Source organism: Anabrus simplex, chromosome 1 (assembly GCF_040414725.1).
Source record: "Anabrus simplex isolate iqAnaSimp1 chromosome 1, ASM4041472v1, whole genome shotgun sequence".
NCBI lineage: Eukaryota > Metazoa > Arthropoda > Insecta > Orthoptera > Tettigoniidae > Anabrus > Anabrus simplex.
The window spans coordinates 379907793-379923776 of NC_090265.1; the positions used below are offsets into that span (position 1 = coordinate 379907793).

The following is a 15984-nucleotide window of genomic DNA, read 5'->3' on the forward strand; positions in this document are numbered from 1 at the left end:
GTCTTAGCATCTTTGCCTTGGTCTCCCTCTACTCCTCCTACCCAAGAGGAAGACCAACTAGGCAACCGTTCACTAATTATGTTACATTTGTAAAATACGACAGTTCTTAGTAATCTTGCGGAGATAATATAAGCAGATAATATTCCATGACATTGTGAGATACAACGCTCAGATTTAGTTAACATTTACTTTTTTCTTTTTCTTTTTTAGTGGCTTTACGTTGCACCGACACAGACAGGTCTTATGGCGACTATGGGATAGGAAAAGGCCTGGGAGTTGGAAGGAAGCCGCTGTGGCCTTAAATAAGGTACAGCCCCAACATTTGCCTGGTGTGCATATGGGAAACCACGAAAAGCCATCTTCAGGGCTGCCGACAGTAAGATTCCAACCCACTATCTCCTGGATGCAAGCTCAAAGCCGCACGCCCCTAACCACACGGCCAACTCGCCCAGTATTTACTATTTTTACGCCACCCCAAGAGTGGCTGTCTCCAAGGCGTCACACAACTTCTTTGTTAATTGGTACTATGAAAAGAAAACTATAATAGCTCGCCACTTCATCCCGACATGACAATGTGCTGGTTGTATTCAAATCTGGATGTCCTGCCAAGCAACAGGTCAGGTGGAAAGGAAGGCTCTGAAGTATAGCATTAATATGAGTGGTGGCATCTCAAACAACGACCACACGGATCGCAGTCACATCACAATAAATATCAAGGCGTCGCTGAGTGTGAATATTGGGGATGGGTCACAGTCGCTCACTTGGACAGTTCTTATTTTAAAAACAAATAACTGAAAAGATGAAGGAATATAAATATTCTCAAAGTTAGAAGACATACTGTATTTGTTTAATTACACATAGAATTCTTAGGAATTAGTTCAGTGTTTCTGTTTCTGAATACTGTAAGTAAACTCGTGTCCTCGTCCCGAGGTAGTGCAGCTCTTTTCAGGCATACCCAAATGGAGGTGAGCTGCATGTACCATTTTATTGTACTATTAGCTCTAATTGCCTGCTGCCATTTCTTGATGTATACAGTACTTTTGTATCCATCTCTTGGCACAGGCCAGAGTAAAGTGTAGCTTCCACTGAAGTCCCAGTCTCATCCACGGCTGTGACAATATGGAAGCTGCTGGGGTATGGGTGGTGCTGAGTAATGACATTCAGAGCACGACTAGTGCATCTGAGTGTTACGAAAGGTGCTGCTCATAGGGTCAGTCGTGCTGCAATAGCACTTTCTGACTCAGAGAGGAAAGCAATGGCAAACTACCTCACTCCTCTTCTTGCCTGGTACGCCTCATTTTGGTGCTGCCATTGGTTTTTGCGGTTTCCTTATAACCGCATAACCTTTGGTGGTGCTATTTGAGGATTCAACCAGCCTCTGGGCCGATGACCTAACAGACAGTAATCTTGCGGATAAGCACATGTTATTTAAATTACACCTTAATATTCTCATAAGATATCAGCTATTTATCAAAATTAACTCAAATTCTATGTCTTTCTTCAAAATTACCAATGTATTAACGATATTAAATGTACAAATCAAAATGCGGAATTTCTGATTTCAAAACGCTAAAAAAAGACACCACCCCTAATGGGAGGAATTGTGAATTGTACAAGAAATATACTCGCCTGATCTTCCGGTAACGCTTTTTAGAAACAGGGCGCCGATGCGAACCGCAGCAGTCCGCGCCTGAAGGCCCCGTCACTACTGTCGCCTCCAGTCCTTTGTCCGACAGCTTGCATTCGAACTCCACCTCCTCGTCGTCTCCCAGGCTCCGAAAACCCGTCATCTGGATCACACTCTGTGGACATAAAGCTAAAATCAATAACGCTGACCACCATCTTTCAGTTCTGCCCTTAACGAAATGCGTTGATACGAACACTTAGAAAACGTTCTGTGTAGTGGAAATAAGAGTATGCTATTGGTGGATATTCAGCTCTAAACAGTCATTTACAGGGTCAGTTGAGCTCACTGCCTCATTCTGCATAATGATAGAGGTTACAAGCCACATCTAGTAAATATACCAACATGGAAGTTACTGCGGTTCGAATATCAATCGTCAGGCTTGAAATTCACCAACTGAGCCAAAATGCTGACCACTGCCCTCTTTGTGTGAAAATGGCTTTTATTTTTACAAGTTCCTTTATTTCACACCGACACAGATAGCTCTTATGGCGACGATTGGACAGGAAAGGACTAGGAGTGGGAAGAAAGCGGCCTTGGCCTTAATTAAGGTACAGCCCTAGCATTTGCCTGGTGTGAAAATGGGAAACCACGGATAACCATCTTCAGGGCTGCCGACAGTGGGGTTCGAACCCACTATCTCCCGGATGCTGGATAATGGCCGCACTTAAACGACTGCAGCTATCGAGCTCGGTGTGAAAATAGTGGATGATATATCAATCTGATTTTTCTAAAAAAAATTGTTGCTTATCGGCAATCAATTCTTGAACTTCTATTCCTAACCCAAAAGGACAACCGGGATGAGTATCAACTGTGCTCAAAAGAGATACTATTTTGTCATTTTCACAACAACAGCTGTACACTACGTTCAAGAATAATCGTAACATGAAAAAATGCGCTTTGGTCACACCGATCACATTTTGTCAATATTGTTCCAAGAACATGAATTACCGCGGCGAATATAAAGAGGAAGTGTGTAGTTATATTGTAACATGGTATCCCCTGTTACATCCTCTCAATTAATGAGTAACAAGCCACAATTAAGTATGACTCGGGTGTATACTTAATCGCGAATAGCTATTTTTCACGTACAGTATATTAAATTACATGCATAATGAGGATTCGTTTTTATTGCTAATGATATCATGGATGGATATGATTAGTGAGAAGTTTCGAACAGTAGACAGTAAGCAGGTTCAGGATATAGAAAGTGAATGGGTGGCATACAGGGATGCTGTAGTAGAAACAGCAAGGGAATGCCTAGGAACAACTGTGTGTAAAGATGGGAAAAGGCGAACATCTTGGTGGAATGATGAAGTGAGAGCAGCCTGTAAACGTAAAAAGAAGGCTTATCAGAAATTGCTCCAAACAAGGGCCGAGGCAGACAGGGAGTTGTACGTAGATGAAAGAAACAGAGCGAAACAAATAGTTGTTGAATCCAAAAAGAAGTCATGGGAAGATTTTGGTAATAACCTGGAAAGGCTAGGTCAAGCAGCAGGGAAACCTTTCTGGACAGTAATAAAGAATCTTAGGAAGGGAGGGAAAAAGGAAATGAACAGTGTTTTGAGTAATTCAGGTGAACTCATAACAGATCCCAGGGAATCACTGGAGAGGTGGAGGGAATATTTTGAACATCTTCTCAATGTAAAAGGAAATCATCATGGTGGTGTTGCAAACAGTCAAGCTCATGGGGAGGAGGAAAATGATGTTGGTGAAATTATGCTTGAGGAAGTGGAAAGGATAGTAAATAAACTCCATTGTCATAAGGCAGCAGGAATAGATGAAATTAGACCTGAAATGGTGAAGTATAGTGGGAAGGCAGGGATGAAATGGCTTCATAGAGTAGTAAAATTAGCGTGGAGTGTTGGTAAGGTACCTTCAGATTGGACAAAAGCAGTAATTGCACCTATCTATAAGCAAGGGAACAGGAAGGATTGCAACAACTATCGAGGTATCTCATTGATTAGTATACAAGGCAAAGTATTCACAGGCATCTTGGAAGGGAGGGTGCGATCAGTCGTTGAGAGGAAGTTGGATGAAAACCAGTGTGGTTTCAGACCACAGAGAGGCTGTCAGGATCAGATTTTCAGTATGCGCCAGGTAATTGAAAAATGCTACGAGAGGAATAGGCAGTTGTGTTTATGTTTCGTAGATCTAGAGAAAGCATATGACAGGGTACCGAGGGAAAAGATGTTCGCTATACTGGGGGACTATGGAATTAAAGGTAGATTATTAAAATCAATCAAAGGCATTTATGTTGACAATTGGGCTTCAATGAGAATTGATGGTAGAATGAGTTCTTGGTTCAGGGTACTTACAGGAGTTAGACAAGGCTGTAATCTTTCACCTTTGCTGTTTGTAGTTTACATGGATCATATGCTGAAAGGTATAAAATGGCAGGGAGGGATTCAGTTAGGTGGAAATGTAGTAAGCAGCCTGGCCTATGCTGACGACTTGGTCTTAATGGCAGACTGTGCCGAAAGCCTGCAGTCTAACATCTTGGAACTTGAAAATAGGTGCAATGAGTATGGTATGAAAATTAGCCTCTCGAAGACTAAATTGATGTCAGTAGGTAAGAAATCCAACAGAATTGAATGTCAGATTGGTGATACAAAGCTAGAACAGGTCGATAATTTCAAGTATTTAGGTTGTGTGTTTTCCCAGGATGGTAATATAGTAAGTGAGATTGAATCAAGGTGTAGTAAAGCTAATGCAGTGAGCTCGCAGTTGCGATCAGCAGTATTCTGCAAGAAGGAAGTCAGCTCCCAGACAAAACTATCTTTACATCGGTCTGTTTTCAGACCAACTTTGCTTTATGGGAGCGAAAGCTGGGTGGACTCAGGATATCTTATTCATAAGTTAGAAGTAACAGACATGAAAGTAGCAAGAATGATTGCTGGTACAAACAGGTGGGAACAATGGCAGGAGGGAACTCGGAATGAGGAGATAAAGGCTAATTTAGGAATGAACTCGATGGATGAAGCTGTACGCAGAAACCGGCTTCGGTGGTGGGGTCATGTGAGGCGAATGGAGGAGGATAGGTTACCTAGGAGAATAATGGACTCTGTTATGGAGGGTAAGAGAAGTAGAGGGAGACCAAGACGACGATGGTTAGACTCTGTTTCTAACGATTTAAAGATAAGAGGTATAGAACTAAATGAGGCCACAACACTAGTTGCAAATCGAGGATTGTGGCGACGTTTAGTAAATTCTCAGAGGCTTGCAGACTGAACGCTGAAAGGCATAACAGTCTATAATGATAATGTATGTATGTATGATATCAACGATCAAACAGCATTTATGTTTGCCTTACAGTAACAAGGAACATGCCTGATCCGGGGTTTTCATTTAAAATGTGCTACTCTGATTCAAAATTCAACACAGAATTCAAAAATGTGATCAGAACGTACAAATAATAACTAGAAGACTGAAATTTAAATACAAAAATGTCACGCGATAAAAGTTCGCGATCTCACTGATCTGACGTCACCGTCTAGGTTATGTTAGCAGACGAAAATAACACACAGTGTGTTCTGAGAAACGTGGACACAGTTCACGTATTTTTGTTGTGACGTAAATACGTTTTATAGCAGCAAGTCATCTGAAATTGGCAGCTGTTGATGGGTGGCCATGACAGAGACACATTCATGATCATCTGATTTTCGGAAAGGGAAAAGTGGTATCTTTTTTTATTTTAGTGTCTGGTGAGGGAGATAATTAGGATTCTCTCAGAAGACAGGAAGGAAGGTAGGCCTCCCTCAAACAATGTACAGGATACAGAAGGTGTAAAAGAGGGATGAAAAGGAAAGGGGGAAATATAGAAAACAGGTGGTCTAATGTTTTAAGGGGAAGGAGATTGCAGGCTGAGCTCTATTCAGGATCAGAACTCAGAACAGGTTTCTGTGTGTAATCTGTACGAGTCACTGCCGGAAGAACAACAGAGGGAAGATGAAGAGAGAAGTGTTGCTGAGAAGTGTGGAAGGAGGAGGAAGGAAAAAGGTAGGAAAGGGAAATGTCGAGTAGAGGATACGAAAAGACAGCTGGAACAGGGTCATGGGATGGAGAAAAGGAGGAGGAAGTATATTCTGCAGCTGTCAGGAAAGATAGGGCTGACCAGGAGAGGAGAAAATCAAATGAGGTGGGTAGGGTTGACGCTCTGGCCATGGGGGATTCCATTGTTAGACATATGGGGAAAGTGTGTGGAGGACAGGAAACCAGGGTAGAGTATTTTCCAGGAATTAGGTTGAGGCAGACATTGAGGAAAGTGGAAGAGAACGAGGACGGAAAGGAAAAGGTGGTAGGTAGTGTTTCACGTTGGTACCAACAACGTAAGGCAAGCAGGTATAAGTACCAACATAGTTGGGGATATGTGGGATCTGGTATTATAAATGCAGCACGGGTGAAGTTTAAGGAAGTGGAGATTGTTATCAGTGGAATACTGTGTAGGAGGAGTACTGACTGGAAGGTGATTGGGGATTTAAATGAGACTATGGAGGGGGTATGTGGGAAACTGGGAGTGAGATTTCTAGATCCTAATCCTGCGCTCAGATGGCATTCACTTAAACCGCTGTGGTACGTATAAGTTAGGCAATTTGTTTAGAATGGTTATAGGGAGATACATTCAGGGAAACAGGGTGGTCTAGGGAGCGGTGATAAGGGTACAGGGATCTGGAAGTTGAGTAGGGATGACATAAAAATGTTCGTGTTGAACTGTAGAAGTATTGTAGAGAAAGGGATAGAATTAAGTAATTTAACAGATATACTTACCAAATATTGTAACAGGAGTTGAATTATGGCTGAGAAATGATATAATGAATGCATAAATTTTCTCACGGAAGTGGAGTGTGTATCGTATAGATAGGATAGGAATGGCAGGAAGTGGAGTATTCATTCTGGTGAAATAAGAATTTGTTAGATACGAAAAGGTTAAACATGACAAACATGAAATTCTAGATGTAAGGCTCATTTCTAAATATAATAAGCAACTTGATGTGTTTGAAGTGCACAGACCGAGAAAGGGCAGCACTGACGCTGATTCAGAATTATTTGATAGGACTATTAGGCAGTACCGTACCATATGCCTGATAAAACAGACATGAGGGATTTTTTAAAAACTAACTATGATCGGTGGAAAACGGTAAATATGTAAAAAGATTATGGGATGGGTTTAAAGCAATTGTTGAGGAGTAAAGAGAAACTGAAGGAACTTCTAGGAAATTGAATCTACCATAGTCAACTAAGGATAACATGATGGCAAGCATAACTGGCAGTCATACAAATTTTAGTGAAAAATGGAAGGGTATGTATAGGTATTTTAAGGCAGAAACAGGTTCCCAAAAGGACATCCAGGAATCATTAATGAACAAGGGAGTGTGTATGTTAGGATCTTCAAGAGGTAGAAGTATTCAGCCAGCCGTATGTAAAGATTGTTGGTTACAAGGATACTGTCTAGGTAGAGGAGGCGACTAAAACTAAAAAAAAAGTCTTAAAATTTATCTACGATAACAACGACATTTACAATAAGATACAAAAGTTGAATATTAGAAAAATGTTCGGAACTGATAATATTTCTGGGGATGTACTAAAGACAATGGGTTAGGATATAGTACCATATCTGAAGTACTTACTTGATTGTTTGCATAAAGGAGCTGTAACAAACGAATGGCGAGTTGCTACAGTAGCCCCTGTGTATAAAGGAAGGGGGGATATACATAAAGCTGAAAATTACAGACCAGTCAGTTTGACATACATGGCAGGTAAGCTTTGGGAAAACATTTTTTCTGTTTGCGAAATTTAATAACTGATTCGATAGAAGGCAGTTCGGGTTTAGGAAAGGTTATTCACCTGAAGCTCAACTTTTAGGATTCCAGCAAGATATAGCTGATAAGTTGGATTCAAGATGCCAAATGGACTGCATCGCTATTGACCACCTGTGTAAAACATTTGATAGGGTGGGTCATGGGAAACTACTGGCAAAAATTAGCGCAATAGGACTAGACAAAAGAGTGACGGAATGGGTGGCTATATTTCTAGAAAATACATCTCAGAGAATAAGAGCAGGCCAAGTTTTATCTGATCCTGCAATAATTAAGGGAGGAATTCCTCAAAGTAGTGTTATTGGACCTTTATGCTTATATATATATATATATATTATATGAGCAAAGAAATGTAATCAGAGATAAGGCTTTTTAAGGATGATGTTATTCTGTATAGAGAAATAAATAAGTTACAAGATTGTGAGAAACTGCAAAATGACCTCGAAAATGTTGTGAGATGCACAGTACACAATGGTATGATGATAAACGGGGTTAAAAGTCAGGTTGTGAGTTTCACAAATAGGAGAAGTCCTCTGAGTTTTAATTACTCGTTGATGGAGTGAAAGTTCCTTATGGGGATCACTTTAAGTAGCCTACTTAGGTGTTAATACAAGGAAATATATTCATTGGGGTAATCATATAAATGGGATTGTAAATAAAGGGTACAGATCTCTGTACATGGTTATGAGAGTGTTTAGGGGTTGTAGTAAGAATGTAAAGGAGAGGGCATACAAGTCTCTGGTAAGACCCCAACTAGAGTATGGTTCCAGTATACGAGACTCTCGCCTGGATTACTTGAGTCGAGAACTGGAAAGAATCCAAAGAAAATAAGCTCTATTTGTTCTGGGTGATTTCCGACAAAAGAGTAACGGTACAAAAATGTTGCAAGGTTTGGACTGGGAAGACTTGGGACCTGTTCGACTAAGCGGTACGTTCCGAGCTGTCAGTGGAGATATGGCGTGGCATGACATTAGTAGACGAATAAGTTTGAGTGATATCTTTAAAAGTAGTAAAGATGACAATATGAAGATAAAGTTGTAATTCAAGAGGACAAAAAAAAAAAAAATGGAGCAAATATTCATTTACAGGAAGGAGAGTTAGCGATTGGAATAATTTACCAAGGAGATATTCAACCAATTTCCAATTTCCTTGAAATCTAGACTAATAATATAATAAAGAGAGAGTGGGAATTTTGTGAGTTTGTGTATATCTGGAGGATACTCTCAGAAATTACTGGACCGATTCTAAAAATTATTTTACTAATGTAAATATACATTATCCCTGACGCAAAGAATAAAACACGGTAAGCCCTAAGGGCCCGAGAACCATGTTTTAAAGCCCTAAACCAACCGTTATGGAGATATTAGCACCACACTACCCCTGCGCTCTAGGAATCGGTTAAAGAAATGAACTGCCGTAACCATGGCAACTTCAGCTCCAGGATTCTACAGCAGCGAGATAATATGCATGTACGTTTGGGCATAGCTACCAACCAAAATTGGTACACATAATCCCTGAGCGTATCTACAGTATATCTCAAAAACTTAACATAATACAGACGTGAAGTGGTATTTATAATCTCTTTTAAAATAAAGAAACATGCATTATTTTGTTTTCGAAAAAAAACACTTAAGGGGAGGGGGTGAAAGCAAGACTGAAAAGTGGGTTGACGTGATTTCTTAAGATGAGCTTATCTGCAGCATATCTCAAAAACTTAACATGTTACAGATGTGAAAACTGGTATTTTTAATATTTTAATAATTAAAAACAGGTAATATTTGGAAAAAACACTTAACGTGGGGGAGTAAAAGGGACTGAAAGGGGGTTTGAATTATTTCTATTAGGATACTGATATCTCAAAGACTGAAGATGTTAGACGTACAAATTGGTATTTAATCTCCTTTAAAAAAAAAACATGCCTGCGTATTCTTTAGTTTTCGGAAAATCCACTTGGGGGGGGGGGGGTGAATAGATTGAAACATTAGTTGAATTATTTGTATGAGGATACTTATATCTAAAAAAGCCTAAAGATCTTACAGACATGAAAATGGGTATTTGGAATCTCCTTTAAAAATTTAAAAACCACGCATTTTGGGGGGAACATCAATTTGGGTCGGGGTGAGAAATAGTTGAATTATCATGAGAATACAAATATCTCAAAAACTAAAGACGTTACAGTCATGATAATTGGTATTTTGGAAGCTCCTTTAAAAGTAAAGAAACACGTGCTTGTTGTTTCGGAAAACCACTTAAGGGGCAGAAAAGATTTGAAAAAGCAGGTGAATTTTTAAAATGAGCACCGGAATATCTACAGTGTATTTCAAAAACTTAACATGTTACAGACATGAAACTTAGTACTTGGAAAGTCCTTTAAAAATAAAAATAAAACATCTCCTTTTTTGTTTTCGTAAAATCCACTGAGTTGGAGGTGGAGGAAAGACTGATAAAGAGTTTGAATTCTTTTTATGGGGATCTCAAAATTTGAATATGTTACAGATGTGGAAATGGGTATTTGGAATCTCCTTTAAAAATACAGATTTTTTTTACTTGAGAGAACCCCAGAAGGCAATACCACAAATGCGTTTTTTTCTGCTAGTTGCTTTACGTCGCACCGACACAGATAGGTCTTATGGCGACGATGGAACAGGAAAGGGCTAGGAGTGGGAAGGAAGCGGCCGTGGCCTTTATTAAGGTGCAGCCCCAGCATTTGCCTGGTGTGAAAATGGCTGCCGACAGTGGGGTTCGAACCTACTATCTCCCGAATACTGGATACTGGCCGCATTTAAGCGACTGCAGCTATCGAGCTCGGCCAAACGTGGTTTAAAAAGAGTTTCTGGGGTACATTTTTCAGTGAGGTTTTACACTTTAGGGATTTTCGGATGTCTTAGTACAGTACTGAGAAACTATTACTTTCATCAAATTAAGAAATCCACGAGAGAGAAGCCGTGAGTAACTGCTAGTCATTTAAGAAAAGGCTAGGAAAACAACAGATAGGGAATCTGCCACCTGAGCGACTGCCATAAATGCAGATCAGGAGTGATTGATACGTGAAATTCGATTTGTATATGCCGTGTTATTTCTTGGACTTAACATTAATCCTGCTCAAACATGAGAGAGCTTATAGATGGTGTATAGTTCCAATGTGCACTAATGCATCGCATACGACCTGAACAAAATATTTATCAATGTGGCAAATGACCCTAAAACTAGGAGAAATGGATTTTGGCGGACTGAAGAAGCATCAGTGATATATCGCTGAACTCTACAGTTCATTTCTGTGAAGAACATCTGTTAATAGTAAGTTAAATATGTTTGAACTTTTAATCAATTTTCCATGTCTACTCTTCAAGTTACGAAACTTCGAATTTGAATCTATGATTTCTAAAATTTACGAAACAAACTGAATGCTTAAATTAAATATCGCATCGTATCGTAATCTGTTTACCCTCCAGGGTCGGTTTTTCCCTCGGACTCAGCGAGGGATACCACCTCTACCGCCTCAAGGGCAGTGTCCTGGGGCTTCAGACTCTGGGTCGGGGATACGACTGGGGAGGATGACCAGTACCTCGCCCAGGCGGCCTCGCCTGCTATGCTGAACAGGGGCCTTGTGGGGGGATGGGAAGAATGGAAGGGATAGACAAGGAAGTGGGAAGGAAGCGGCCGTGGCCTTAATTAAGGTACAGCCCCAGCATTTGCCTGGTGTGAAAATGTGAAACCATGGAAAACCATTTTCAGGGCTGCCGACAGTGGGGTTCGAACCTACTATCTCCCGAATACTGGATACTGGCCGCACTTAAGCGACTGCAGCTATCGAGGTCGGTAGGACATTCTTTCGGACCATCTGCATCCCTTTCTGGCCCTAGAGTACACTGATGGAAATGCCATGTTTTAACAGTACAATGCGCTAAGTCACCGCTCTGTGGTGGCATGCAAGTGGTTGGAGGAGCACTCCAGTGAAGTTACGACCCTGGATTAGTCCTCCAGATCCCACGATATTAATACAATCGAGCATTTATGGGATGCTGTCGATGCTGATGTACGCTCCATAAACCCCGCACCAACTACACAAGACCAATTGTGGGTAGCAGTGCAAGATGTGTGGATCCAGATCCCTCCAGAACGATTCCTACACCTTGCAGAGTCGATGCCTCGCCGTGTTGTGCCGTTTTGACGGTTCGTGGCGGAGCAACTTGTTAATAACATCACATTCAGTGTCTTCCCATGACTTCTGGTCACTCAGTGTATATTAATCTATCTTGGCATGTGGCACTTATTGGAGAGCTTACATTTTAAAACAAATTTCATACAGATACATGAAAGAAGCATTTATTTTCAAAATAAAACAAAGGAGATTAAATACCAATTTGGACGTCTAATATCTTCAGTCTTTGAGATATCAGTATCCTAATAAAAATAATTCAAACTCCCTTTCAGTCCCTTTTACTCCCCCACGTTAAGTGTTTTTTTTTCAAATATTACCTGATTTTAATTATTAAAATATTAAAAATACCAGTTTTCACATCTGTAACATGTTAAGTTTTTGAGATATGCTGCAGATAAGCTCATCTTAAGAAATCACGTCAACCCACTTTTCAGTCTTGTTTTCATCCCCCTCCCCTTAAGCGTTTTTTTTTTCGAAAACAAAATAATGCATGTTTCTTTATTTTAAAAGAGATTATAAATACCACTTCACGTCTGTAACATGTTAAGTTTTTGAGATATACTGTAGATATGCTATATACTGTAGATATGTACCAATTTTGGTTGGTAGCTATGCCCAAACGTACATGCATATTATCTCGCTGCTGTAGAATCCTGGAGCTGACGTTGCCATGGTTACGGCAGTTCATTTCTTTAACCGATTCCTAGAGCGCAGGGGTAGTGTGGTGCTAATATCTCCATATCGGTTGGTTTAGGGCTTTAAAACATGATTCTCGGGCCCTTAGGGCTTACCGTGTTTTATTCTTTGCGTCAGGGATAACGTATATTTACATTAGTAAAATCATTTTTAGAATCGGTCCAGTAATTTCTGAGAGTATCCTCCTGATATACACAAACTCGCAAAATTCGCACTCTCTCTTTATTATATTATTAGTCTAGATTTCAAGGAAATTAAAAACAGTTTTTAAACTTAGTGCTTAAGTCCATCTTTATACTTTAGTAATGGAGGAAACCCGAAACTTTAAATATATGTCTTAATACGGGAACCAATCTAGAGACTAAATGCGAAGATGATTCAAGTGATTTATTTCTGCTCTTTCTAAATCGTGTATTGTTATCCTAATACCATGAGTTATGGAAACCTACAACCTGTTTTCCAGTCAATGACCGGGTCAGGGGTGGGATGAATAAAGCCCCCAACTTGCGCCGAGGATAGGAATTGTGCCGGCTGCCGTAGCCAGTCGCACTCCTCTGGGGCAATGATTAATGACTGACAGATGAAATGAAATGATAGTGGAGAGTTCTGCTGAACGAAAGATGACAGGGAAAACCGGAGTACCCGGAGAAAAACCTGTCCCGCCTCCGCTTTGTCCAGCACAAACTCACATGGAGTGACCGGAATTTGAACCACGGTATCCAGCGGTGAGAGGCTGGCGTGCTGCTGCCTGAGCCATGGAGTCTCCCACCATGAGTTATACAGGGTGAAGCGAAATTCGCGCGCTCGGGCGTCGCAGCGTGACTCCTCATATGCCAGCAATAAGAAAAATGTCTGTCACAAAACTGCGTCCTGTGAGTATATCCGGCAGAAAAAGGACGTTAAGAGTAGCAATTTGGCAACACTGTAACCACATGTAGGGTAACTACCTATGTCAGCACATATTAGTTGTGCTGTACAGTTGGTGCAGTGGATAGAGTTTGGGTTAGCATGCATGGGGTCGAGGGGTCGATTCTGGGTTGAGGCGTATGGTTTTTATTTCATAAATGTAGTCCAGGTGGTATGGTATCTGGCATCTTAATCGTCAATTCCTAGGAAGTGGAAATGAAGTCTGTTTTTTCTCTTTCTTTTCTTTTTTCGAGAAGTTACTAAGACTTGCTTCGACTAATGGAGCTGGTAACCAGCTCAACTCTGACCAGTGGTTTCATCATCATCATCATCATCATCATCATCATCATCATCTGTTTACCCTCCAGGTTCGACTTTTCCCTCGGACTCAGCGAGGGATCTCACCTCTACCGCCTCAAGGGCAGTGTCCTGGAGCTTCAGACTCTTGGTCGGGGGATACAACTGGGGAGTATGACCAGTGCCTCGCCCAGGCGGCCTCACCTGCTATGGTGAACAGGGGCCTTGTAGGGGGATGGGAAGATTGGAAGGAATAGGCAAGGAATAGGCAAGGAATAGGGAAGGAAGCGGCCATGGCCTTAAGTTTGGTACCATCCCGGCATTTGCCTGGAGGAGAAGTGGGAAACCACGGAAAACCACTTCGAGGATGGCTGAGGTGGGAATCGAACCCACCTCTACTCAGTTGACCTCCCGAGGCTGAGTGGACCCCGTTCCAGCCCTCGTACCACTTTTCAAATTTCGTGGCAGAGCCGGGAATCGAACCCGGGCCTCCGGGGATGGCAGCTAATTACGCTAACCACTACACCACAGAGGCGGCACCAGTGGTTTACTGTGAGTTAAGTTTTGTGCGCTGGCGAGCTGTGGGACTCGCTTGCTTACGTATCCTACGGAGAGAACTACTATTGCGCTTGCAGGGAAAACATTTTTTGAGACATCATGGCTGTAGCTGTGTGGGAGCTTGATGCCTAGGGTAGGTATCCGTGGAGGTGCTAGCATCTGGACCTCGTGGTGGAACGTGATATCAAGGATCAATACATGGAGAACAGGATGGTAACACCTGAATTCAGCTGACCTGGGTTACGTTGTGGTAGTTAGTAGTGAGGTGCAGAAAATGGTAAACACAATCGATGAAGGAGAAAAGAAGAGAAAAAATGAAAATATCGTAAACGGTGTGTTTGAGGAGTTCTCTTTGTTTCATAATGAACGGTGCAGGAAGTAGCTGTACAAGTCTGATGTTGAGAAGAACAATTATTTCCTTACAGGGACGGTTGGAAAATAATAATAATAATAATAATAATAATAATAATAATAATAATAATAATAATAATAATAATAATAATAATAATATAATAATAATAATAATAATTTTATTGGCTTTATGTCCCACCAACAACATTTGTTACGGTTTTCGAAGGCGCCGAAGTGCCGGAATTTAGTCCTGCAGGAGTTCTTTTTCGTGCCAGTAAATCTAGCAACACGAGACTGTCGTATTTGAGCACCTTCATATACCACCGGACTGAGCCAGAATCGAACCTGCCAAGTTAGGGTCAGAAGGCCACTCATGTTAAGAAGTCATTTCATATGCAAAATCCTAGTTGCATGCTCCTCCCTATTTAATCGTTTTCAGTGGGTATTAATTAAGGCCCACCATCAGCATACCAGAGTTTTAGTTAATGTGCAGTACCTGTGTACAGGAATTTATTATTATTATTATTATTATTATTATTATTATTATTATTATTATTATTATTAAAAACCGAGAACGTCTGGCGACCTCTGGCACCCAATCACTTGGTTTCTCGGAACTACTACAACTACATTAGCAGCAGCAGTTAGGCAGGGTGTAATTAATGAGCAGTTAATACTAAAAGTGACATTATATGGACACTTAATTACAGATAGAGTAAAACAGCATGGAATGATGCTCATATATTACTGTACTGTTTAAACACGTAGATCAGTCATTTGCATCAACACACATTTGAGTACAGGAATTTTGACTTTATAGAGGAATTCTGAATTTTTAACTATCTCCAGAATCACTCTCTAAAAAGTAGTAAGGGCAACTGATAGAAATCGAGGCACGCTTGGGTACATTCTTTCTTTCTTTCTTAATCCGTTTACCCCCGAGGGTTGGTTTTTTCCCCCTCGTACTCCGCGAGGGATCCCACCTCCACCACCTCAAAGGCAGTGTCCTGGAGCGTGAGACACTGGGGTGGGGACAACAAGAGAGGAGGACCAATACCTTGCCCAGGCGACCTCACTTGCTATGCTGAACAGGGGACATGTTGGGGGATGGGAAGATATAGACAAGGAAGATATAAGGAAGCGGCCGCGGCCTTAAGTTAGGTACCATTTCGCATTTTCTTGGAGGGGAAGTGGGAAACCACGGAAAGCCACTTCGAGGATGGATGACGTCGAACTCCCTCTACTCAGCTGACCTCACAAGGCTGAGTGGACCCCGTTCCAGACCTCGTACCACTTTTCCAATTTCGTGGCAGAGGCCGGAATGGAACCCGGGTCTTCGAGGAGTGGGAGCTAATCACACTAACCACTACGCCACAGAGGCGGACTGGGTACACTCGATGAGGTAAAATTATCGCGTGGCCGCATATGCTGGCTTCAGAGCATAAAAATTAGCCTTGCCCGCAATTTCCGTGGGTCTTGAGAATTTACGTGAAAATTTATTTTCACATTAAACA

The 15984-nt window shown here is 41.2% G+C and overlaps 1 protein-coding gene across 1 annotated transcript in view; it reads right to left on the reverse strand.

The window, feature by feature from the left end:
* lin-28 (protein lin-28 homolog) overlaps positions 1-15984 on the reverse strand; it is a 376411-nt gene that overhangs the window by 8992 nt on the left and 351435 nt on the right. Inside the window, exon 3 of the mRNA XM_067143180.2 lies at positions 1630-1802. Within this exon, the coding sequence (XP_066999281.2) occupies positions 1630-1802 (173 nt within the window). The remainder of the gene's footprint in view (positions 1-1629; positions 1803-15984) is intronic.